This window comes from Pimephales promelas, chromosome 5, assembly GCF_988280905.1.
Source record: "Pimephales promelas chromosome 5, fPimPro1.hap1.1, whole genome shotgun sequence".
In the NCBI taxonomy this organism is placed as follows: domain Eukaryota; kingdom Metazoa; phylum Chordata; class Actinopteri; order Cypriniformes; family Leuciscidae; genus Pimephales; species Pimephales promelas.
The window spans coordinates 562445-589604 of NC_142773.1; the positions used below are offsets into that span (position 1 = coordinate 562445).

The following is a 27160-nucleotide window of genomic DNA, read 5'->3' on the forward strand; positions in this document are numbered from 1 at the left end:
TTACATCAATTATTTCTATGGAAAATCTCTGTGCTGTTCTATATGAACATTCTGCATTTATTTGATTTAAAAGTTGTCGTAAAGTTACCCCTTCTGTTCAGAGCTGGGTATTATTGTATATGATATTGTTTAAGTCTTTATTTGATGACATCATTAATGTGAGCCCAGCAGCAAAGAAGAGCATGCGGTCATAGCTACTTCTGCTCCGTCATTTAAGTTGTTTTAAAGGCACTTTCGGTATGTAGATGTTGCTACATTATAATTCCTATGCATATTTAATTGCTATATCTTATATCCATAAGTTTATATCGTCAATTTAATTTTCCTTTGTTTTGTAAATGCACAATCTATTTCTGTTATAGTTGCTAACTACTATATGCAATGTAAAGCCTTTGTAGTGTTAATGCAAAACATGTAATTTACTCTGTACTGTACATTTAGGATTCTGTATTTTTAAAGTTTTACGTTATTCCTTGGGCAACAGTAAACCTTGGAAACGATCCCTGTGTCTGTTGTCTTTGGGAGGCGTTATCTGACTGCATACTCAAGCAAGGCGTTTGAGATAAAGGGCAGAACAATCTCCATAAAACATGGAAACCCAACAGTGTGTGTGTGTATTTGTAAACATTTTAAAGAACGTGTGTGTGTGTTAGGACTGGGAGGAAAAAAAAAAGAAAAAAAAAAATCGATCCCCATAACAATCGCAATTTTCTGGTTCACAGTTTTAAAATATATAATTTTTTTTATTCCAGAATTGATATTGATTCAAATTAAATGGCTTTATTTTTGTCGTTGCTTATAGACAAGGTTGACAGAAGTTCGCCACTCTTGCTCCAACAGAGGATGAAACGTGTCGTTACCTATGAGAGTCGTAATATAAGAGATAAGACAGTAGAGCTGCACGATTCATCTTTAAAATACTGTGATCTCCATTCAAACACACACACGATCTTCTTCCAGTTCCTCTGTTTATTAAACCTTTGACCAACTCATATCGCAACATTTTAAATCTGTGTTGGCGCTGCCGCTGACCCAAAGAGAGTTGTCATGAAACAGCTTCACAAAAGGTCTTTTAAACCTCATAATAGTATCAATATTTCTGTGATGCAATAGTTCAAATTATCATGGAAGTAATGGGATAAAAGTTTAAAGCTCAAATCTAAACACTGATGTCTAGTGATCAAAATAGAGTAAGTCAGATTTTGATAGAAACAATCGCAATTCTTAAAAATCGCAATATATATCGTATCGGCACACAAATATCATGATAATATCGAATCAAGAGATAGGTGCATCGTCATAGCTCTAGCTGAAGTATTTCTTATGGCCAGTTAGATTGGCATATGCTGTACTTCATGGATTTATGTATCATAAGTCTGAGGTGTTTTATCTGTACCATCATATTACAGAAAACTGCTGGTGTAATTATGCAGTTGTGGAGACCAATGATGATTCCACAGCAATACATGCATATACACTACAGTCAAAAGTTTGGGGTCGGAATATGTTTAAGGTTTTTATAAGAAGTCTCTTTTGCTGCAGTTATTTGATAAAAAAAACAGTAATATTGTAAAATATTATTCCAATGTAAAACAGCTCTTTTCTATGTGAATTTATAGTAAAGTGTAACTTCATCAAAGAATCCTGAAAAACAATTGTACACGACTGTTTTCAACATTGATAATAATAATGAATATTTTTGAGCATCAAAATATAATTAAAAATTAAATAATGATTTCTGAAGGATCATGTGACACTGAAGACTGGAGTGATGATGCTGAAATTCAGATTATATTTTTAAATATATGAAAATAGGAAACAGTTATTTAAATTGTCATAAGTTTTAATAACATTATTGTTTTTTTGTATTTTTAATCAAATAAATACAGCATTGGTGAGCAGAAGAGAATTCTATTAAAAAACTTTTGAAAGGCAGAGTGTGTGTTGTGAGTTGATTGACGAACCGAACGCACAGTATATAGGCCTATGTGATCCAAAGTAACTAACTACTTGAGTAATTTTTTCATTAGATACTTTTTTACTCTTACTGAAGTAACTTTTAAGATTATTACTTTTACTTTGAGTAAAATATTTCTATAGTACTTGTACTTTTACTTAGTACAGTTTTTGGATAATCTACCCAACTCTGCAGAGCTGATCAGCACAGCTCCTCAAAACTCTCCCACTGACTTTATCAAGCCCAGGGATTTTATTTTTTTGGGTGGTTTGTAAAACAGAGGCTTTATCAATGTGCAGATATTCCTCTGTTTTCAAACTAAAATAAAAATCCCTACTAATTTCATTAAAATCGTGTGTATCAAATTGCCTATAAAAGTCATTAAATTCATGATCTATCTCTCCCATAGCTATCTCTCTCATAAGTAGCCATAGCAGCTCCGGAGCCGGTTCTGATCCAGGGTCAGTTTACTCCAGAGGTGTTCAGCGCATGCGTCTCTATTGATGAGGCTCCAGTGGGCCTGACAGTTATATCTATAGAAAAGTTGAGGGATTGAGGGAGCCAATAGAAAAAAGGCTAAATATAATTGATTATATACATACATTATAAATGCATATATTTGAAAATAAATGTCTCACAAATATCATAAAAACGGTTCCGTAAATCATTAATCAGGTCAGATAGGTGGAGGGTTTAAAAGCTGAAGTGTGACACTCATATTATTTGTTAATCCATTAATTTATAATGTTTAAGAACTAAAACTGTTATAATGTTTTAGCAGTGATGCTTGTTCTCAGTGTTACTTACACAGCTGATCTAGTTGCTGTAACCACAGGCATCAGCTTCTGAAGAACTTCATCTCCTGTGTTTTGTGGGACACTAATAGAAAATAAAAAATAAACAAGTTAATTAATAATGCTAACAATAATAATAATGATTCATATCATAAGTAAATAATACATTATACCTTTTGTAATGAAACACAGCTTTATAAAGGACGAGTGTTAAAGTTGTTTAGTGTCTATAACTGTAGAAGTCTCGTATTCAGCAACACAGATTTGTTTTCTCTTTTTCTTGTCAATGTCGTTTGTCAAGGTCTATTAGTCTACATTTACACTACAACACTATTCGACATATCAGATTTTGTCCTGTCAAATGTGTATATTTTCATGAATCAAGAAGTATTTTGTGTTAAACAAGTTGTTTTTGAAATAGAAGAAATAGTGATAGTCACATTGGGAAACAGCACTAGCGCGCACACGCACACGCACACGCACACACACACACACACACACACACACACACACACACACACACACACACACACACACACCTCATCCATCCTCATATCGTTCACACAAAACTTCATTTTGGAAAAATACTTTCTATTAACTTGCTGTTTTATTACTGCAATCCAGTGAATGACAGCCGTCTGTGTCTCCCAGTGTCTTACATTATTGTCAGTTTAGTGTTCAGTGACTCATTTACACACAAACAGAAGATAACATGCCTTCATCTCCGAACACATTATCTGTGTCTTACATTTCATAATGAACTCAGATAAACTCAGTGCCGACTCGTTTTCCAGCAGTTCTTCTACATGAACTGGAATGTGTGCAAAGGATTGTGGGAGATTGAAGAACACGAAGGACACACTTGATGCATCCTTCAAAATGATCTGAATTAAAGACACAAAAGATCCTTCAAACTGAGACGGCCTTCAGAGGCGCTTGATGACGTGGCAGTCGAGATATGCAGCCTTACTAGGACACAGCCACGGTTTGAGAAACACCCGCAAATTATGGACAATATCCCAGAAATCAGTCTGAGCCCGTGATTTAAACACCTCTGATCTCTGAGTTTCTCTTTCTTCATAATGTTTTAGACTGTAATGATTGCACTCAGTGTTACTTACCCATCACTTCTAGCTCCAATTAATTTGTTCAGGTCAAACTTCTGCAGTGTCTCCTCTGAGGACAACAACACAAACACTAAAGCTGACCACTGAGACGAGGAGAGTTTCACATCACGTAATCCTTCATAGCCCGTACGAGGTTGAGCTTCGTTGACTAGAGAAAGATCCCCCAGTTCATTCAGACAGTGAAACAGATTGATGTATTTCTCTGGAGAGGGATTCTCCCTGATCTTCTCTTTAATATAGTCAACTGTTTCCTCATTGTTGTGAGAGCTGTTTGCTGTCTGTGTCTTTAGTTCTTGTAAGAGACTCTGATTAGACTCCACTGACAGACCCAGAAGGAAACGAAGGAAAAGGTCCAGATGCCCATTTCTACTGTGTAAAGCCTCATCCACAGCTCTCTGATGGAGATCAGATAGGGACACTTTGCCTCCATTAGTTGGTTTGGTAATCTGGTCAAACACATTGATGTTATTGTTGATAAAGGAGAGATGCACATATAGAGCTGCTAGATGTTCCTGAATGCTCAGATGAACAAAGCAGAAGACTTTCCCCAGACACAAGCCCAACTCCTCTCTGAAGATCTGAGTGCACAATCCTGAGTAAACTGATGCTTCTGCCACATCAATGCCACACTCGCTCAGGTCTTCCTCATAGAAGATCAGGTGGCCTTTCACAAGCTGCCGATACGCCAGTTCCCCCAGTTTGACGATCATGTCTTCATCTTTCACTTTCTTCTCATAGTCCTTCTCATGTTTGATGTTGGTCTGAATGAGCAGGAAGTGTGTGTACATTTGAGTGAGAGTCTTGGGAATCTCTTCTGTCCGTGATTTCCTAAACATCTCCTCTAGAACATTGTTGGGAAACTTTCCTTTCCGTGTTTTCCTAAAGATCTCCTCTAGAACAGTGGCTGAGATCCAGCAGAACACTGGGATGTGGCACATAATAAAGAGGCTCCTTGAGGACTTCAGGTGTGAGATGATCCTGTGGGCCAGACTCTGATCACTGATCCTCTTCCTGAAGTATTCCTGCTTCTGTGTGTCACTGAAGCCTCGTACCTCTGTCACTCGATGGACACACTCAGAGGGGACGAGATCCGCTGCTGCTGGTCTGGAGGTGATCCAGATGAGAGACGAGGGAAGCAGATTCCCCACAATGAGTTTCGTCACCAGCTCGTCCACTGAGGCTGATTCAGTCACATCACACAACCTCACATCGCTCTGAAAATCCAGAGACAGACGACACTCATCCAGACCATCAAAGATGAACAGCACTTTATACTCATCACTGGATATGGCCATTTCTCTGCTTTCAGGGAAGAAGCGATGAAGAAGATCTGAAAGACTGAGTGTTTTGTCCTTCATCAAGTTGAGCTCTCTGAAAGCCAGTGGAAATATGAGCTGGACGTCCTGATTCTCTTTCCCTTCAGCCCAGTCCAGGATGAGCTTCTGCACAGAGACTGTTTTTCCAATGCCAGCGACTCCCTTTGTCAGCACAGTTCTGATGGGTTTGTCTTGTCCAGGTAAAGGTCTAAAGATGTCACTGCATTTGATCGGTGTGTCCTCTGTTTCTGCTCTCCTGGACTGTGTCTCAATCTGTCTCACCTCATGCTCATTATTGATCTCTCCACTTCCACTCTCTGTGATGTAGAGCTCTGTGTAGATCTCATTCAGGAGTGTTGGCTTTCCCTGCTTTGATATTCCCTCACACACACACTCAAACTTCTGTCTCAGATTTGATCTCAGTGTGTTGAGGACTTCAGCAGCTTTAGAGTCATGGCTGGAAGATTACAATAACACATTATTACACAAGTCAGAGGAGTAAATAACCATAAATTACAACGACAGTCCTGCATTTTACCTGAAACCAGGACACATGCGTTCATGAAAGTCTTGTGGTTGAATCACAGGCATGAACACAGTTTTGTTTTTAACTGGTCTGGATGGAAGATTTGACCTTAAATCAGAATGAAGAGGGTAAAGAATCAGACACACTGATATTGATGTAATTGTGTCATTAACTGAGTAACACACCAACAGCTTTTACAGTGTGTGAATGTATTAACAATACAATACATAGAGCTTTACACAAGAGCACAATCATCATCATTAATAGACTCAAACTAACAGGATTTCAACTCATTAAACTGCTGTATATTAAAGGCCCATTCTGTTATTTTTGAAAGGTTGCTCTCGGGGTCCCCCTACAGTTGGGAAACAGTATTGTCTTCTGTGGTAAAATCTGTCATGGTTACACTAGGGAATACACGCGTGTGTTTGTTGACCAGCGATCCCGAACTCTGCAGAAGGAAGGAGTTGTCAGATCTTGGGCAGACTTACAAGCCAGCGTCTTTATAGTAATGTTAGCCTATTGGCTGCTTTTTTACATAATGGATATGCTAATTCAATTCAATGTTTGTTGGTAGATAATAGCCATGTCGTCAATATTATAATATCAAGCTATCATAGACGAATCTGCAAATTAGAAAATCGTCAGGCTATGGCAGACCTGTCAATCAACGTACTGTAAGTCGATGTACCATCTCAAGGGTTTTGGAAAAATATTATAAAGGTTGAAAAAAACTACAGAGTGCTGCTTTAACAATTTCATAAAAATCAAATACTATAAGCATAACTTTTATATAAATGATATACCTGAGATCAGGCCGTGTGTCTCCACTCTTGAAGTTTATTGGCGGCTCCATAGAGCGGTCACTCTTCACAGACACACAGCTGGACTCTGGTTTTTGTCTCTTCTGCTGGACTGAACTGGGTTCAAAACTAAGTCAAATAAAAAGCAGACAGACTTATAAATGTTGTGCACCTTAAGGAAACACCAGGGAGTGTTGTAACACTTTTGCTTTAGCGTCTGTAACTCAGTGTGTTTTGTACTGTCGATCTTTGATTATATTTATTTTGAGGAATTAACTTACTGGTTTGCAAGTGTTAAGCATGATTAAATATCAATCAAAGTAACTGGAAAAAAAAAGTAAAATTAGAAATGATGAATTCAAAACAAACACATTGAAACCAACTATATAATTATAGATGAATTTAACATCAACCGTGATCACATGACTCTTGTGAACGGCTCAATGGAGGACGAAGACTCAGCGACTAAAGAGACCGATGTGTTGCTGAGCTTTAAAGATAAACCAGCTTACTGTACTCTAGTAACGGTATCTTGCTGTGAAACATCACTGTTCTGACCAGACACTGACCAGACCTTGATTCTGATTGGTCAAGAGCTGTGCTTTATTCACGATAAAACACGTCTATGACCGCTTCACCCAACGGTTCTATTGATCGCTGCGCAACACTGCGGTTCTATGCTGTTTTTATTTGAGCCATCATGCATTTTACACATTGGAACGTTGTTGCTGTTCACGCTCAGGGACTATTTTTTCTAGTGGAAGGAAGGCGTTTAATGATTTTACCTCAAGAAAGTTGCACTAATACATTGTTTTTTACTTTAATATTGTGTGGCAACCGTTTTATAAAAGCAATAAGGTACTCGAGGCAAGTGCTGTATGGTGAATAAGTTACGGCTGAAGGGGTTACTCCGCTTCGCGTCATGCCCAACAACGCCCTTCAGCCGTAACTTATTCACGATACAGCACAGCCTCTCGTACCTTAGACCCCATTTACACCTGGTATTAAAATGCGATCTGTATCCAGATAAGTTACCCGGATAATGAGTGTTCTGATCTTACCGATTCCATTCACACCTGGCCACATAAATGTGTTTTTGCAAAACGGATATAAATCCGATCTTCAACTCCCGCGTTATATGCAGATTTAATGGATTGCACACCACCAAAAGCAACAGATATGAGCTGCATTTTATTGATCATCAGATAATTTCCAAATCAAAGACATCAATAAGAGAGAGTGGCGACAGCACTGGTAAGATCATTTCGTTTCTTTACTTGAAGATGATTGTGTGTTAAGCGTCTGTGACTTACTTTCACTTTTGCGATGTTTGCACGTTGGCTTGATGAATAGGGTTGGGCCGATGGACGATGATGGCTGACAGACATTACGTTGTTTAGATGGCATCGGCTAAACATCGCCCCCCTTTTCCATGGTGACGCGTTATGCTTGGTTGGCACGTAATTCACCACAGCCAAAATAGCGCTCTATTGCTGATTTAGCGCTTTTATTTCTAAATATTAACTTGCTTACCATTTCATGATGCTTACCATTCTCATATTCCGATTCTCAAATGTGTAAGTGAGCTTGTTTTGTCATTTAAAAAAAAGATCTTTATCTGTGACGTGAGATGGACGCCGTGTTTGGGCCGCAGTTCAGATATTTCTGTCTGTTGGATTTATTACAGTGCGGGAATTCATCAGTTTCTCCCGAAATACATGAAAGTAAATGGCCGAGAAAAATAGATTACTATGTAAAAAAGATTACATAGTATCTATCTGATATGACTAAAAACCGTCGTCAATTATTTGAATGGGTTGTTATTTCTGCTTCCATAGACACTATTGTGTATTTTACAAACTAAAAATGTATTGTTTTGCTATAATATATTATATATATTTAAATGTCTGAAACCTAAAATAAATATTACGTGGTTAAAAACACTGAACAGTTGTGATATAGTCTATGACAAGCGCTGCACGCGTCCGTCTTTGGCTCAGCGTCAGCCATAGCACAAGCACGCAGTTTGAATCTGGCAGTAATTTCCCTGTACATTCGCTCCAAAGACTCGCTCTGTGCTCAGCTGCTGTAGAGTGTGCCGAATTCAAAATTGCTGATAAGATATAGAGGAAAATATGTAGTGGAAAATGAGAATATTACAAAAATATCATTGTTCTTTAAAGTCAGACTCAACAATGTGTGTGTGAACCCTGTGAACGTGAAGCCTATAACGTGTGTGAATTACAACAATGAGGTTAGCGCCACCCGCAGCTTAGCAGTAGGTTGCACGCACATGTCGGAGCAGATGCTGAAAATAGACAGGCGGCAAAATAAACACATTAATCGATTCTCTTGCGGACGCATCGATGCATTGAATCGTCGGCTGTATAATCGATGCATCGATGCAAATCGGTTAATATTTACACCCCTAGTAGATAATAGCCATTTCGTAAATATTATAATATCAAGCTACCATAGATGAATCCACAAACTTGAAAAATAATTTGCATTATAGCCTATCAGCCTGCAGACATAGGAAAGTTATCCTGAACGATTGTTTTGTCCGTCTAATCGTGTATTATTTACTTGCAAGAATGCAGCCCCGACCAAACTCAGTAATCAGTGTACTTTCACGTCTGGAGCTGGCGTGAGCTGCCCGCCCCGGCTCTACGGGGATGCTCAGTGGCGCTTCTACTTTGAATTACACCCAGGGCGAGAACACCTTCGAGCGTAAAAAGCCTAATACACAATGAAATCAATTCACCAAGTTAATAACATTTAAAGATTTGTTTTAAAGGAGTGTCTTTTATCTTACCTAAACTTAAAAAAAGGTTAACTGCGCTCTCTACAACGACAGAGAAGTTTTAATAGTGAATGTATTTCCACCACAGAAAAACGCTTACTGTAGCTCTGCTAAAAGATTTATTTACAGAGAAGAGAAAAACACCAAAGTGTTTGGGTGCACGTGCTGAAAAGTTTGAGCGCGCTTCCCGCGAGCGCATAATGAGCTTCCCGTGCGTGCGCCTATTTGAAATAACGACCTCGAGCGCGCAAAAGACGCGATACGTGAACTAATCAGGAGACCCTCTTGACATCGCTTCTGTGAACGGCTCCTTCTCAGCAAGCAGGGGCGCCATTCCCAATAAATTAATCGAAATGATAAAAAATAGAAAACCTTCGCTGCACAGATTCATTTAACTACTCATGCCGCCCCCCCCAGAAATAAAGGTGGAGAAAACCTCAGCTTACATTTACTTGATGTCATTGCTAGTGTTAGACTGACTGAGATCAATTATGAGTCTAATTCAGAAGTGTCACTATAAGCACATCTTTTATATAAATGATATACCTGAGATTAGGCCGTTTGTCTCCACTCTTAAACAATATTGGCTGATCCATAGACCAGTCACTCTTCACAGACACACAGCTGGACTCTGGGTTTTGTCTCTTCTGCTGGACTGAACTGGAACAGAGAACAGAATCAGTTTAATCCTCTACATTACTGTGTTCATTCGTTATGAGATTAACTCATAAGACTAGACCGCAACTTGTCGTTCGAAAATCATATTTCATATGTTACAAGAACAGCCTTTTTCCACCTTAGAAACATTGCTAAGCTACGTAACATGCTATCTATTTCTGATGCAGAAAAATTAGTTCACGCATTCATGACCTCGAGACTAGATTACTGTAATGCTTTATTAGCTGGTTGTCCTGCATCCTCAATAAACAAGCTACAGTTAGTACAAAATGCAGCTGCTAGAGTTCTTACTAGGTCAAGAAAATATGATCATATAACACCGATTTTATCATCTCTACACTGGTTACCTATTAAGTTCCGCATCAACTACAAAATACTACTACTGACCTATAAAGCCCTAAATGGTTTAGCACCTATGTACTTAACGGACCTTCTTTCGCCCTACAATCCACCGCGTTCCTTAAGATCACTAAATTCAAGGCTTCTGGTCATTCCTAGGATATCGAAGTCCAGTAAAGGAGGGAGGGCGTTCTCGCATTTAGCTCCAAAACTCTGGAATGGCCTTCCCGATACGGTCCGAGCCTCTGACTCGCTGACACAGTTCAAAACTAGATTAAAGACGCATCTCTTTAGTCAAGCATTCACATAATGCTTACCTTCTAGTCCTCTGTTATGCCATACGGAACCGTTTGCCACTGAAACTGCTTAACGCACCAGTGGGGCTCGACAGCCTTTTAGACAAACGGGTCGGCGCGTATGGTTGGGTTGCGGAGAGTTCGGGTTACGGAGAGTTTGTGAGTTATAACGGAAATTATTATGAACATCAGCTATGCTAATTATTTCCCATCTGCCTTTCTGCTGTTATCTCGGGACACTTGTCCCGAGAAAAATGGCGTTCGTCAGGTCCAGTTTTGTGTCCAGCCTCTCACGGGGATTTCGGATGCCCCAACGCCTGTGATGAGACGACTCAACGCCTGTGATGAGACGACTCAACGCCTGCGATATGTTATGGCGCCGTTTGATTCATAAACAATATTTATATTTAATATTTATATTTAAACAATATGAATGTAAGCCAGAGGAGAACTGGCCCCCGACTGAGCCTGGGTTCTCCCAAGGTTTTTTCTCCATCCAATCTGATGGAGTTTGGTTCCTTGCCACTGTCGCCTTGCTTTTGGCTTGCTTTGAGCTTGCTCAGTTGGGGTTATTTATTTAGTGTTTAGCAATGTTGTTGATCTGTGTTGTGCTACTTACATGTTATCACTGTGAAGCTGCTTTGATACAATCTGTATTGTGAAAAGCGCTATATAAATAAATGTGACTTGACTTGACTTGACTTAACCATATTAATATAAACACATTCATCTTTCATCTTAAAGCACTTTGAGGAACCTTATGATCTTTTTATTTAATATTTCATGTCAGTTTCAAAACAAAAACACATGCAAAAATAGGCAAAAACATATATATTTTTCTGTAAACTTGTGCAGGGGGGTCAAAAACTGATAGTTTTCTGTGATGTGAGACAATATTGAACAGTGTTGGTTGAAAGTACCTGCGTCCTGGAGAGAAATCTCCATCTCTGAATGCTTGTGAATCAGCCATGATGAAGATCAGGAGAATCTGATGAGTTTGATCTCCTCCACTGACTCTGATGAAGAAACATTCACACACAATATTAAATTATTAAATTAAACGACCTTCATAATTTAGCTGAACATATCTGGATTGTGTGAGAAAAGGGATCGTGTAACTTCGTTAACTCACGCTCACTGGGCCTTTACACACACACACACACACACACACACACACACACACACACACACACACACACACACACACACACGTCAGCCGTTGGATTTAGAATTCATGGAAATAACGGACACCGGAAACGCTGAACATGTTCGGGTGAAAGAAAACAAACCCCGACCCGCTTCGACAGACTCTGATCCGGTGTTTAAAACGCGTGTGTCTGTGAGATATGATTTGGCCTATGAATGTTTCCACATAAGCTAATGAATATTTACACATATAAACTTCTGAAGAATCCCAAACAATACCAAACACAAAAGAAACCTTGGAGTGAAAGAAACCCTTTAAAGATTTTTAGCAAATCAACAATCACGTAATGTCGTCCTGAGATAATATGACGAAGTCATGAACACTCACCTTGATCAAACTTTTACAAAATACAGGATCTCAAATCGTCCAACTTTAACATTATAAAGATACAAGTAAATTAATTCTTAAGCGTTGATAAACACTTTGATGCTCTGTTTTTTTTTTCGTGTCGTATGTCGTATTTTTCCACCTCAAAATGGCGACCGGAAAACTAACTTTCACTTTCGTATGTGTGACGAGAGAGAAGGTGCGTTTCATTCGACAGGGTCCCTACGCAGTGTTCACTGCTCCCTACTCCCTGAACACGGTATATCAGTTGAAGTGGACTTCACTGACTTCCTGTGAAGTGATGTATCGATGTTCCCTTATTCCCTATGCCGTTTGCAGTGCCCTTCGAACTGAACATGTTCGTTCCCTTCGAATTGGAATCTCACTTAAGATGGCGAAATACCCTGTAAAGTCCACTTCGCAGTCCACTTACGGTCGAATGGAACGCACCTAGAGAGAGAGGAAGAGACACGCGTTCACGAGAGCACCACGGCGCATGCGTGGGAGAGCAGACTTGTTGCGTAAACGTGCGTTGGATATTAACATTTTATAAATTAAGTGGTACAGTTTTGCGCAAAGCATTCACGTAACAATTTACAGATTTTTTTTTATCCGTGTTCCTTTTTATTTTTAAATTCTTTTTCGTTTTTCTCTCTCTTCTCTTTAGTTTGTTAATTTACTATTTTAGTTATTTGTTTGTTCATCATTTTTTATTCATTATTTGTTTTGTTTATTCTTTTGGTTCACTTTTTATTTGTTCATTCTTGCCTTCATTTGTTCAGTTTTGTCTTTCATATTTCTGCAAACTCAGAGTTCCTGATAGTAAATCATAAAGAGGACTTTGTTTGATCACATCTGTATGATATGAAATAAGTTTGTCATCATCCAATCATGTTAATAATTATATTTAGTCATTTAGCAGATGATTTTGTATTAACCTTTAAGATGATCTACAAATGCAATGTGACATAAATCTGAAAGAATCAGATAAATTATGTAAAAATACTGTATTGTAAACTTTATAACAGTTTAATGGTTGGTTTAACTCATTTCACTTCCGTTGCAGAGATCATTAGTTATTGGCTGAATATGGCGGCCGCTGGCGTTGAACTGGAGTGTGTGGGCCAGTTCTTCCGGTGAACACTTCCGTGATCTGACAGCGAGAGCGGGAGACGACAGCGACGACTTCATTACCACAGAGATCATTTTTCAACCATGAATTAAACATCTATCTCGCTTCTTAAAAACCATTCTTTGTGTTATTGTCATCTTTACATTAGCTTTGGGTTTTTACTGACTTGAAATGAAAATGAAAACGCACCAGAGATGACATTAGAACATGTAGAGTTGAATAAGGAAATATTGAACAACACTTATTGAATGATCAATATCATCAATCCACACAGCTTTTACACTCGGCTGTCGTCTCAACAGGACAAAAGGCCTCAGGTCAATTGTAGGCCTGCATTAGTGACCTCATGGACTATAACACACAGCCCTGACGCTCACTCGCAGGCTCTCTGTGTCACACTGTGGGAACTCAACATCATTCAGGCATGATGGACAAAACACACTGGACTTCTTCAAAACACGGCACAGTCCATCACACAACCTGATGGGAAATAATCTTGATCAAGGCCGTTGGTGAGCGGTTGAGCTACTTTTGTAAATGTTTTATGTATTTTAATACATTTTTTTAATACAAACAGCTGCCCATTTATTTTGTGAATACATTTAGGGTTGATTTAAGTTGTTATATTTTAAACCCTAATGTGACCAACAGTGTTATTCTTATAAAATATTTTTTATTAAGAAACTCCAAAATCATCATCTCTTGATTATGTTGTTAATTCCTTTATTTTATACCCAAAAAGTTTCTCCTTTAAGTTTTCCTCTTTTTCTTCATGAATTTACCTCGTTTCATCCCTCAGACTTATAACAACTACTTTTTTTATGTATTATTAAGAACTATAATGAAGATATTTAGCCTTTTTTATTGTTCTTTTTTCCTGTGTAGGCTATAAATATAATTTTATGTCTTATTATGATGTACACAATTATAGAAATGTGATAATGTGTATACCCGGTTAAAGAGAAGTGTTTTTAGTCTAGATTTAACCTGACACAGACAAAGTGTGTCTGCTTCTCTAATGTTAGAAAGACTCACTGCTCCGTTCTTCGATTTTGATATTTGTATTAGGCCTATCAACTAGCCGGAATTTTCATATCACAATAGACATGAATACTGAGCTCTCTCAATACTGAGAAGCTAAACCATTTTAGTGCTTTGTAAGTAATCAGCAGTATTTAAAAACGCATACAATGTTTACTAGGCAGCCAAAGCAGTGACAGAACCGGGGTTATATACTTCCTGGTTCTGGTAAGAACTCAAGCTGCTGCATTATGTACCAGCTGTAGTTTATTAAGCGTGCAGGCCATGGTAACCACCCAGTGGAGCATTACAATAATCTAGCCTTGATGTCATGAATGCGTTCATGATATCAAGGCTAGATAAACACGGAAACGATTCTGAAGAGAAAACGCAAAAGTGGCGTACTTATCACTTTTTTATTCTGCGTTTAGAAGAGCGTTTTGTGTTTGTGTGGGAAATCCGCGTGCAAATGGTGATCATCTAGACTAGAGAGAACCGAGGTTACGTTAGGTAACCAATTCGTTATTTCCGGGTTCTGTACTGGCTGCAGTAACGCGTTTCTGTCCATACGGGGGCGCTCGCGGTCGAGTGCAGAATGAATGGGAGTCAATAGCCGCGTTTCCACTGCCGGGCTAGGGCTGGGCCAGAGCTAACAGCGAGCCGGGCCGAGCTAGTGGCCTCGGGCCTCAAGCACCGGGCTTGCGTTTCCACTGCCGGGCCAGTAGCCCCACAGCGCTGCCCCAGACCCCACCCCTAACACGCCTTTCAGGATCAAACGTCATAAAACCCAACCCATTTCAGCGGGTATTATGAATTAATTTATTTTTTAAATTAGGAAGATAGCATGTATATTAACTCAACTGCCGTATGGCTGCAATAGTGTCCCGAGACCAGTACAGGCGATTCTCCATTTCAAGCAGCGATTTTTTGCGCGATATAACAAGTAGGGCTGCGGGCACGTTTTCAAGTTATTCATTAATCGTACGTTAACCGAGGCCCATCGGTTAATACTCGGTGCATAGTGTGCGCGCCGCAACCTCGAGATACAGATTTTTTAACACCTTTAATAACTGATTGGACCCCATTTGAAACGAAATTAATTTATAGAAATAAAACGCAGCAAGTACGGAGCAGTTAAAGCCGCATTTCCATCACCCTTCAAACTGAAATTGCCAATTGAAAATAAGCAAAACGTCCATTTCACAAAAACTCCGTGTCTGCAAATAATAATAATAATAATAACCATCATCATCATTATTGTAACATTTTATTAGGCTGCATATGTAGAAGACGCCTTTATCCAAAAAAGGAACAGAGCACAAATAAACACAATATTTTTGACAAATATCAGCGCATATCCAGTGTGTGTGGAGCACGCACTGATGGCTGCGAGACGCCCATGTGAACAGTTTCATTGCATTTCTTTCAGTGGAAACAACTTAAAATACTCTTTAATTTCTGGTCATACAGAAAATAATAATACATTATTCGCAAATAAATTTATTTATAACAAGAAAACGTTGTGCTTTAACAATTAATCAAGACGCGCTTCATGATCTCCGTGAACTGAAGCGCGAGACCTGAAACAGCCACCGCATTCGAATTTGTTCGTTTTAAATTGGACATTTAAAGCTTTAGTCTACAGGGGTTATATCCTTTGTAGATTAAAGCTTTAAATGTCCAATTTAAAAAGAACAAATTCGAATCGAAAGCCAATATCTTCTATGTTTATGTAGCTTAATTTCTCTCTAAATGTGCATCCGGAGATGGAGATATGTTTTTAGCCGAAAATCATTTAGAAAACAATACTTTATTAATAAACAATTAATGCCTCGTTATTTTATATTATTTTATTATCAGACACATTTATTATAGCCTATAAATCACCCATAAATCCCCTTTCTGTACGGCTCTTCTCATTCAGCACTGCGGGGAAAATATCATTTCCAGGTTCTAATTTGGCCTCAGAAAACCAGTAAAATATATATTTTTTTCATATTAATTTGTCAAATATTTTAAATGTTTAAGGGGCAAAAAAATCAAACAAATATCTGAAAATGCGTCGATATGTATAGCTATAGCCTATATATTGTTGCGCAGCAAGGCCTACAGTTCAAATTAAAATGTTATGCAATTTTAAACGGTTAATCGGTTAAACATGGACACCCCTATGTGCATCTTGCTTCAGATCATAACGTTCCTTAACACCGATAAACTCCGCCTTTTACCTTGAACACGCCTCTAGACCGAGCTGGCCCCCTCTGGCCCAAGGTATTCGACGGGCCAGAAATCCTGGCCGTTGGCCCTGAGGAAGCCCCGATCAAGCCCCGGAAGTGACAGTGGAAACGCGACTGGCCCTGGCACGCACTAGCACGGCCCGGCCCTGGCCCGGCAGTGGAAACGCGGCTAATGGGGTTTCACCTCCAGAAATCCACTTTTCTCAGGATGTCATTTTTTGTCAAGTAATTTGAAAGTTGCATTCAAAAGGGAGGGCTAAGAAAATACACTCAGCTGAAAATTGCATTTTTAAGTTCACTTATCGGTTCTAAAAATCCGTTCAAAACTGTGATGACGTCACACAATAGCAGACTGCTAGCGTGTTCCGGCCAACAACGGCCTAACCTGTAAGAAATCAAAAGGACATAAGTACTCGTTCATTCGACTTTTGGACTATAATCTATATTGAACTTGCGGAATCAACAATAAAATCTATTTTGATTTAACGACAAGCAGGTGAAAGAGACACTTCTAGCCGTTTAGCCCCATAGACTCCCATTCATTCTGCACTCGCCCGCGATCACCCCAAGTGGAATTCTAATGGAACTGCAACCAAGGTGATTCACAACGGGGCTTTCGCATTTCGCATTTCGCCGTCTTCACCAGTGGGCCTAAACGATCATGAATGACAATGACCCTAATGACAGAGCGAGGGCTACAGCCCTCTTCACTGTTTTTCTGCTTTTCAGAATTTTTCGGTATAAATCCAGTGTTCTCCACTTCAACGGTCATTAGTCAGACACCAGGACTTGAGTCCAAAAATAAATACATTGAGCCTTTCAGTATTTCTCATTTCTAAAAATCTATTTAAAGTCTTTCAAAACTGTTTAACTCATACAAGTAATTGGAAAGCCATTAAGTACACTTTCGCTCCCAAGCTCATGTAGAATAATTTTGAAACAAACAAAAAACTAAACATGTTGGTTTTTTTTACTAGATATTTTTATTTGTTGAGAAGTCCTCAAGTATGGTGTGCAAAAATCAATCTCGGAGGACTCTCTCCGATGACTAAATCAGCACAGGTGGTCGGGCAACACATCATGCATCTGCTTCTTGGCAAAGAGGCGAATGCGGTCCAGAACATCTACCAGGCATCACTGTATGGACACAAATAGTCAGCTTTAGTCTGTGCATTTAGCTTAATTCAATTTAAGAAACAGCACAAAATAGGAACAAGTTTTACTTCAAGTATTACAGTATGAAGCGTTATTTCGTAAAGCACAATTTTGAATTGGTGCTATGGGCTGAAATTCAGATACTTTGATAAATGTTTCTTACATTTTATCACTCGACGCAAAATCTAAAGTAGAAACAAGCGCACAAATTAAACGTAGCATGCTGCATATCAGATCATATGATCACGCGTTGAAAAGTGGCGGCTGAAAACGTAACCTGGCCAAAGAAGTTATCTTGAGAGAAATTGATCCTACTCAAATCGGTTAACCTCATAATTGGAAACATTTAACTTATATTTATATTCAATACCGGTGTGTGTAAAACTAAACGTTTACAAACATTAGAAACAATAGCCTATGTCATTTACCCCTCACTCAACAAATCCTTTAAATTTAACAGTATTCAAAACAGGAAAATAAGTAGCTATGAATTATATTACACAAATTAGGCTATGGTGGCTTGTATTAAAAATAAATAAATTAAAGTACCACATTGTCGTCCACATCTACTGCTGCAGCATTTGTCTTTGCCCGGACAGTCACTGTCATCGACGCATGAATCCATACACACTCCTCCAGGGGGTATGACTGGACACACTCCTAGCTTTGCTATTTGTAAAACAAACAGGGAAACCAGATTAATGAACGCTGAACGTCTCATTCAGCGCATGGGTCAGTTTTTAACATAATTACCTTTATATGGAGCCCTACACTGATGTCCACATCCACTGCTGCAGCATTTCTCATCTTTCGGACAATCACTGTCTTGGGAACACGACTCAGAACATTTTCTTTCTACTTCAGGGATTTTGTTCGGACACACTCCGGGCTTTGGTTTATCTGTCACGTATAACAGTGTCCGTGAATGTTAAAGGACAACCTGTATTAAAATAAAACCTGACCCACACACTAATAAAATAAAAAAAATACCTTTAAACGGAGCTGAACACGTGCGTCCACATCCATTACTGCAGCATTTCTGATCATTGGGACAATCACGGTCATAGGAACATGAATGGACACACGGTCCAGCCACTCCTGCAGGGATTTTCGGACACCCTCCTGGCTTTGGTTGATCTGTCATGCGTTTGTATAACAGCAGCATATCACTTAACGAGGGACTTGCCAATAAAATGCATTCATTTATAATAAAATGCATTAAAAAAGCTGACCCACCACACAACAATATAATAAAAATAGCACTTTGAAAAAGCAATTAACCAAAGACTGACTCAATTTTTTAAAAATAGACTAGTTGATGTTTAACTTCACAGACAACCTTGCTGGTGAGACAAAGTGCTGATGGGCTTTAACATAATTCACACCAAACTATCAGGGGATCTTAATAAGCTATTTATATTATGAAAATTGGGGATATTTAGCAATATAGCTAGTGCATGATGTATATTATGATGAATAAGAAGGCTTTCTCCACTGACACGAGTTGTTCACCTTTATATGGAGCTGTACACTGATGTCCACATCCATTGCTGCAGCATTTCTCATCGTTTGGACATTGACGGTCATGGGAACACTCCTCGACACACAGTCCTGCCGCTCTCACTGAACTGACGTCACTTGGACACACTCCAGGCTTTGGTTCCCCTGTTGAATAAACAGCATATCTGTGAGCAGCGTTGGTCAAGTTACTTGGAAAAAGTAATTAGTTACTGATTACTTCTCCAAGAAAGTAATCCAATTACTTATTTTCAAAAGTAATTAGTTACTTTACCTAGTTACTGATGCACGACCTAAATGCGCTAAAGCATAGACCTTTCAGCCTTTTCTTTCTGCATATTCAATCATCTAAAATGTAATCAAATTAAATACTCTTTTTTTTTAAACTTGTTTTATTTGTTTCAATATTTTAACTTTATGCACATTGCATCAAGCTAAAATTAAATTAAATGCAACAGCCTCAGACTAGAAGAAAATTGTTGAATATTTTAACCTATTTTCTGCACATTCCACCATATTTTAATGAAATAAAGACAGTCCTTCTTCTGTTATCTTAAATTTCTACCAGCATATAAAATAAATATGTATTTTGTAAAATCCAAACACATGACCATGCAGTAATGGGCTGAGTCTTAATTTAAGAAGCATGGTTAATTAAATTTCACTAAAATCATTTTTTTTTTTTATCAAAAGGTTATGACCATTTTAAAAGCGAATCTTTGAAATTGTGGTGGTGGCACTATACATATACTCCAAATACTACTCATTATCACTATCGGTGCTCCAAATATCATAATTTTCATATGTTCCATTTATAGGGCTGCCATAGACTCCCATTCTAAAGGAATAATATTAATAATAAAGAAAAACGTAAACTACCATGTGCAAAAGGGGCAAGTAGACAATGAAAACATCCTGTAAGTAACAACTGAGCACATAGATGTACCCTGGATCAGTACACACACAAAAACAAATAACATTTTTATCCTTCATAATTGTGTTTTCCCATGTACAACCTTATTAGCTTTTGCTTATAATTTACTCACCCCCATATCATCCAAGATGTCCATGTCTTTCTTTCTTCAGTGGAAAAGAAATTAAGGTTTTTGATGAACATTCCAGGATTTTCTCCATATAATGGACTTCAATGGGAACCAAACGGTTCAGGGTCCAAAAGACAGTTTCAGAGCAGCCTCAAAGGGCTTTACGCGACACCAGACGATGAATACAGGTCTTATCTAGCAAAACAATCGTTCATTTCAAAAATAAATTATAAAAAAGTTTAAGTTTAAGCATTTTACTAGATAAGACCCTTATTCATCGTCTGGTGTCGCGTAAAGCCCTTTGAAGCAATGAAACTGTCATCATTGGACCTTGAGCCGTTTGGTGCCCAATGAAATCCATTATATGGAGAAAATCCTGAAATGTTTTCATCAAAAACCTTAATTTCTTTTCGACTGAAGAAAGAAAGACGTGGACATCTTGGATGACATGGGTACAAGTAAATTATCAGCAAAAGTTTTTTTTAAAGTGAACTACTCCTTTAAAGTTTATTTAGAACTACAACATACAAAATGGAACTTTCACAGGACGTCTGTTGCCTACTGTAGGCATACTTATATAAACTAATGTTGTACGATGTGCAAAGCCATATTTTGTTCAGGTTGTTTATATATTTCTTCGCGCTGTCACGAAGTTAAAAGAACTCACCCGTGTTTCGATCATCGTCGTTTCTTACTGTCGCGCATACACAGGGACACAATAAAAGCGCGAGCAACGAGCAGTAAAGTCGAGCTGTCATCTTGAGGCCTGCGATCACACACGGACTCTGCTGGAAACGCTCTGAACAAGACAGGTTTTTAAAGACACGACTGGCGTTTTATTGGGTCGACTGATTAGCTCGCTCAGGTGTGGTCAAAGCAAAAGCGTAGCCTGCCGTAATTGGGCGTTTCTTCAACTAGGGGAACTTTTGTGAAGTTGAATAAAAAAAGTGTTCAAAAGTGACGCACAGTCTCATATGTTTAATCTAGTTTTTGTCTATCTTAAAGACAAACTTAGATTACAAGAGAAATTGTTAATAGACCCTATTTTATTTTTTCCGACTTGCAATGAATGTTCCTAATTTTCATGCATTCAAATGCATTCCTAATTTCCAATACAGCTGTTATTTTAAAACTGATTAACTTACGCCACTCATGAATTGTCTAAGGTCATTTTTATAATTTTTTTTTATCAGTTTTTCCACAGCGAGATAAATGAACTGCCTAAGGACCAAATTCCTGAACTACCTGTCACACTCTGAAATGTAGCCTATTGGTTAAAAAATATTGGTTTGGGCAATATTAAAGTAAATAACTTGAATTTGTATATTAAGTAGAGCATAATCTCATAAATGTTTACATTTTTAATGTGGGGTGAGAACTTTTTTAATATTTTTTTTTTAAATGTGTGGTGTAAATGACAGGAGGGCGGCGTTGGAAATGACTGGGTGTTGTGGAAATGACAATGAATTATAAATGTATAAAAACAGTAGAGATATTTATTTGAACAACTCATCACACTCATTAAACTCTATTCAGAGTCATTAAACATAACCACTTGTTTTAGAGTCCTGCTTTGATGTATGTTGGATTAATTGTGACAATGCACACTTAAGTCAAAATAGATACAAATTAAATCAATCAATATTGAAGTAATATAATTTACAAATACAAATAATTTTATATTCCATCCATCTTCTCCCGCTTATCCGGGGCTGGGTCCGAAATTACCGTATAGACAAGAGGGGAAGCTCATTTGCAATTGTGGGGATGTGGAGGCATAAAGTCAAGGAAGGACTTTTAAGACTGAATTTAGGAATTCGAAACTGCAGTAAAACAATAAAAACTCACTAATCTGTAAAAGAGGTCAAAGGGACAGAGGGCACCACACAACTGGCCTACCCTATCTCACGACCAATTCGTACGAATTCGTACGAGTGATTAAAAAGTGGCTAATTCGTACTAATTCGTACGACCTCACTCGTGCGAATTCATACGATTTGTCTAAACCCACGTGACGGTTATGTTTAGGGGCGGGGTCAGGGGTAGGTCATTCGTACGAATTCATACGAATTGGCCAATTCGTAAAATATGTACGATTTAGCAAAAATCGTACTAATTTGTACGACTGAGGTCGTATGAATTGTTACGAATTAGCCACCTCGTAAAATTCGTACGAATTCCCGTGAGATCGGGTTGAACTGGCCCAACCTGATATCTTCCCCCCATGTTGTGGTTCTTGACTCTGCACAATATCTTCTCTCCTCCAGGGCTCATTCAGGCATTCAAATCTCACAAACCTCCTGCCTCCAGCGGTGTTATGCAAAGGCAAAATCTGGCGCGAGTGGTAAAATTGTTTCATTCCTGCAGCAGCAGAACAGGCAGAACAAGAAAACAACGCCTGTTCTTCTGTTGTGGGAGATGCCCCAATGAAGATTTGGGTGATAGGTGTTTATTGTTCTTTTGCTTATGAATCTAAGGTTTTCCCTTTTCATGTTTGGTTTCATTATTATTGTCTCAGTGCGATTGGTAAAATGGTCTTAATTTCATTGCAGTCATCATGGCACAGCTACTAGAAGACGTACAACTGTCAGAACGGTTGCTCACATCACATCTCATCAAGCTCAGTTTGAGCCTGCACACACAGTGAGACCTACCCTCAGGTGCTCTTCGGTCATTTCTGTTTTGAATTTTTTTTAAATCACAGCTTCATTGCGATGTTACAAAACTTGGTGACTTTTATGGCATTGGGTATGTGAACACACACACAAAAAAACTGAGGTCATGATCCGAGCAGGCTATAAGTGGTCGTAAAAAAAATAGTCACACTTGTGCTCTTCGGTCCAAAATGACCGACCATGAATGGGAAATTGACAAAAACACAAAAACTTTGAGAATTTTTGTGTGTACAATCTACAAATCGGCCACGATGCAGGAAAAAAGTGCTCAGCATTGAAAGGGTGACACTCATCACTCTTACAAACACACTTTTATACACATACACACCAATAAATTTTGATTACAAAAAGTATGTTTTGAATTTTTAAAAATCACAGCTTCATCGCAATGTTACGAAACTTGGTGACTTTTATGGCATTATGTATGTGAACACATAAAAAAATTGAGGTCATGATCTGAGCATCCTAAGTGGTCTTAAAAAATAGTCACATTTGTGGTCTTTGGTCAAAAATGACGCCCATAGGAAATGAATGGGAAATTGTAAAGAAATGAAAAAAAAAGTGATTTTTTTTTTTTGTCAAGTTTTTTTATAAGAAATAGTTTTTGAGATTGTTTTAACTATATATTCAAATCCACCAACAACAACAACAAACTAAAATACTGCATTAATATTTTTTTGAAAAAAAAAAATATATATATATAGAGAAAAATATATATATAGGCCTATATTTTTCCATGGCAAAAATAAACCATTAATATTGCATAAATATTAATAAATGCAATTAAATTGTCTCATAATACTAAATTAAAAAGAATAAATATTATAGAACAAAAATAAATTGCATTGGTTTTACTGGGATGGAGAAAGTTTCATTTTTAGGTGTCCGGTCACTTTTGACCGGGAAGATAACAAGTGTGAGTCCGAAACGAAGAGCACCTGAGGGTTAAGTATTGTTGTGCCGAATGTTGATTGGAGTTCCACTGGGGCCGATCGCCCGAGTGCAAAATGAATGGGAGTCTATTAGACGTCTAAATTTGTCTCTTTCACTCGATTGGCGTTGGGAAATCTCAAATTTGATTGTAGGTTTTTAAAGTTCAACAGATGCCTATAGAAACAACAGTATTTTCATGAGATAACCATGAGCTGGTCAGTGTGTCTCGGAGAGTCCCATAGATGCCGGCCGGCAGCACCACAGTATCAGTACAGCACCACTGTCATCAGGGCGCCCCCTTGCGAGAGAGAAAACACTTGTCTATTATGCCATTCCAGACTCTGTCTACGAAGCAAAATGAAGTAGCAGAGTCGGATTACCAGGCTAGAGTATAGCATATTTTGTGACTAATTTTTCCCGTGTCTTAAAATGTTTTAAATGTTTCATGAAGTATAAATGCGAAATATAAATAGTTTTTTAATCACTCTCATTGCCACAATGTGTTTTGAAAAAAGGAAAGAAATCTTGTCGATTTGGTTGAAGATAATATTTTAACAGGGCAAAAGTGGTCCACGTTTTATGATCCTAATAACGAAGATGTGACGCAAAGTCAAGTGGTTGTTTATGCGAAGTTCTAACTGTTTACAATTAAATAAAGGCAATCAGATATGATTGTATTGTTTTACTGTTTTTTCTTGGGTTAAAAATAAATATGTGTTTTATCATGTTTGTTTTGTCCATATGTGCTACCATGTAGGTCAGCTGCTACAATGAATTTTATTTATTTATTTTTTTGCCCCCCCGGTGGCTCGAATGTCAAACTCCGCCTATGATCAAAAGATGTTTAAAAATGATTTATTTAAAAAAAAGAAAGAAAGAAAGCCCACATTTGAGGTGGGACGAATAATTGATAAAACAATACATTGCAATATGGTCAGTGTCTTGCAATGCACTGACTGCAGCTTACTTTACTGTATACCAAGCATTTCGGTTCTTGCAGCTAAGAGTCAGTTTAATCAACTCTATTATGTTCACAGTAAATGTTAAACCCGTGCGAGAGCGATTCAAAAGCATACAGCTGTGTGTTCTCTAATCGTTCTCGATCATCACTTTACATCACACTCATACACACTCAGACTGTAGTGTTGTTATCTGTCCAGCAGGCGGAGGTATACACACTCATACACACTCATACTGTAGTGTTGTTATTATCGAGCTCTACCCGCGCTCGCAGATCGACATCTACGTCAAGGTGTGTGTGTGTGTGTGTGTGTGTGTGTGTGTGTGTGTGTGTGTGTGTGTGTGTGTGTGTGTGTGTGTGTGTGTGTGTGTGTGTGTGTGTGTGTGTGTGTGTGTGTGTGTGTCCAGAGTCTGCGCTCATGTTAGCCTCATCTGCAAAATCCAAAAGCAAATCCCTTCCTTTGATCCAGTTATTAGTTCAAAAGATGAATGAAGAGGCGACCTTATCAAATTAGTCAATAATGTGAGTTTATTACAGTAGTAGATCAATGCTAAATTTTAGTTACATTGTGTGTGTAAATGAACAGGTTTGGACTCTGAAACCCAAAGCACAGACAATAGAGACACCAGAATAACAATATTCATGATTCTGAAATTATATTTATCATATAATTACAGGATTACTTTAGTTGAATATAATTGGGTTCTTTCACTGACTTAATATTTAATATAATATAATAATAACTAATGTAGGACACTTTTTACACATTTCTTCATTGCATTATTATACATTATATTCAACATTATAGCATGCAAAGGCCTCAGTAAAGTGCTGGACGGCGTCGTGCGTCATATTAACCCTCAGGTGCTCTTCGTTTCGGACTCACACTTGTTATCTTCCCGGTCAAAAGTGACCGGACACCTAAAAATTAAATTTCCAATTCCAATGCAATTTATTTTTGTTCTATAATATTTATTCTTTTAAATATAGTATTTTGAGACAATTTTATTGAATTTATTAATATTTATGCAATATTTATGGTCTATTTTTGCCATGGAAATATATATATATATTCTATATATATATTATTTTTTTCAAAAAAGTATTAATGCAGTATTTTAGTTTAATATAGAGTTTAGGCCTTCAGAAAAAAAAATATTTTTTGAAGAAAATTAACACTATCTGGTTACAGTATAGAGAAAAAGCGTAGAATCATGGTGTAACCACTAGATGGCATGTACAGCTCTCTATGGAGAGGCATGTGAATTCCCCAGATGTTTATGAACACATTTTTTTTTTAATATATAGTTGAAACAATCTCAAAAACGATTTTTTTTTTTAAAAAAAATGTAAAAAAAAAAATTGTGAATTTTGTGTTTTTGTCAATTTCCCATTCATTTCCTATGGGGGTCATTTTTGACCAAAGACCACAAGTGTGACTATTTTTTTAAGACCACTTAGCATGCTCAGATCATGACCTCAACTTTTGTGTGTGTTCACATACATAATGCCATAAAAGTCACCAAGTTCCGTAACATCGCGATGAAGATGTGATTTTTTAAAATTCACAACATACTTTTTGTAATCAAAATGTATTGGTGTGTATGTGTATAAAAGTGTGTTTGTGTGTGTGTGTGTGTGTGTGTGTGTGTGTGTGTGTGTGTGTGTGTGTGTTGGTGGGTTTGTCTGTTTTGCACTCTAGATGTTGTAGAGTGTCACCCCTTTCCTTGCGGTGTACTTTTTTTTTTAATTGTGGCTGATTTGTAGATTGCACGTACAAAAATTCAGAGATTTTTTTTTTTTTGGTCAATTTCCCTTTCATTTCCTATGGGTCGGTCATTTTTGACCACACCGTGACTATTTTTTTTTACGACCACTTAGCCTGCTCGGATCATGACCTCAATTTTTTTTTTTTTGTATTCACATACATAATGCCATAAAAGTCAACAAGTTTCATAACATTCCAAAGAAGCTGTGATTTTTAGAAATTCAAAACAGCAAATTTTTCAGTCAAAAATGACCGAAGAGCACCTGATAATATTTTGTTTATTACTTATAGTATTTTACAAATATGCATCATGTGAAAAAGAAAGAAATCTTTGCATCGGTTATGTTCTTTTAATGGTTTTAGTTTTACATATTATCAGGACATAATAAAAAAAAATCATCAGGGGCTGTTCAGAGAAATTCTTAAAAATAATCGTCATATCAGTCGCATTTTAAGGTATGTTGGCGCAGTGGATAAGACACATGCCTTTGGTGTGAGAGACTCAGGTTTGAGTCCACTGTGAGACACCAGTGTGTCCCTGAGCA

At 37.8% G+C, this 27160-nt stretch overlaps 2 protein-coding genes across 4 annotated transcripts in view; both read right to left on the reverse strand.

Moving 5' to 3' along the window:
• The window catches only part of LOC120481066 (protein NLRC3), a 71467-nt gene extending 58868 nt beyond the window's left edge, over window positions 1-12599 (reverse strand). Inside the window, exons 1-7 of one of the 3 annotated variants that reach the window (XM_089130774.1) lie at window positions 12174-12599; window positions 11560-11655; window positions 9873-9986; window positions 6527-6652; window positions 5733-5828; window positions 3873-5651; window positions 2765-2836 (exon numbers count right to left, since the gene is read on the reverse strand). In XM_089130774.1, the coding sequence (XP_088986900.1) occupies window positions 2765-2836; window positions 3873-5651; window positions 5733-5828; window positions 6527-6652; window positions 9873-9986; window positions 11560-11609 (2237 nt within the window). In that variant the 5' untranslated portion in view covers window positions 11610-11655; window positions 12174-12599. The remainder of the gene's footprint in view (window positions 1-2764; window positions 2837-3872; window positions 5652-5732; window positions 5829-6526; window positions 6653-9872; window positions 9987-11559; window positions 11656-12173) is intronic. The other 2 variants (XM_089130775.1, XM_089130776.1) reach the window with 2 other exon arrangements.
• Window positions 12600-17522: 4923 nt separating this feature from the next.
• Window positions 17523-21101, reverse strand: LOC120481068 (uncharacterized). The gene is made up of 6 exons (XM_089130788.1): window positions 20946-21101; window positions 19230-19382; window positions 18708-18854; window positions 18471-18617; window positions 18267-18386; window positions 17523-17699 (listed from the first exon to the last, which is right to left on the reverse strand). The coding sequence occupies exons 1-6, from the start codon at window positions 21034-21036 to the stop codon at window positions 17641-17643; spliced, it is 717 nt and encodes a 238-aa protein (XP_088986914.1). The 5' UTR covers window positions 21037-21101; the 3' UTR covers window positions 17523-17640.
• Window positions 21102-27160: the final 6059 nt, after the last annotated feature.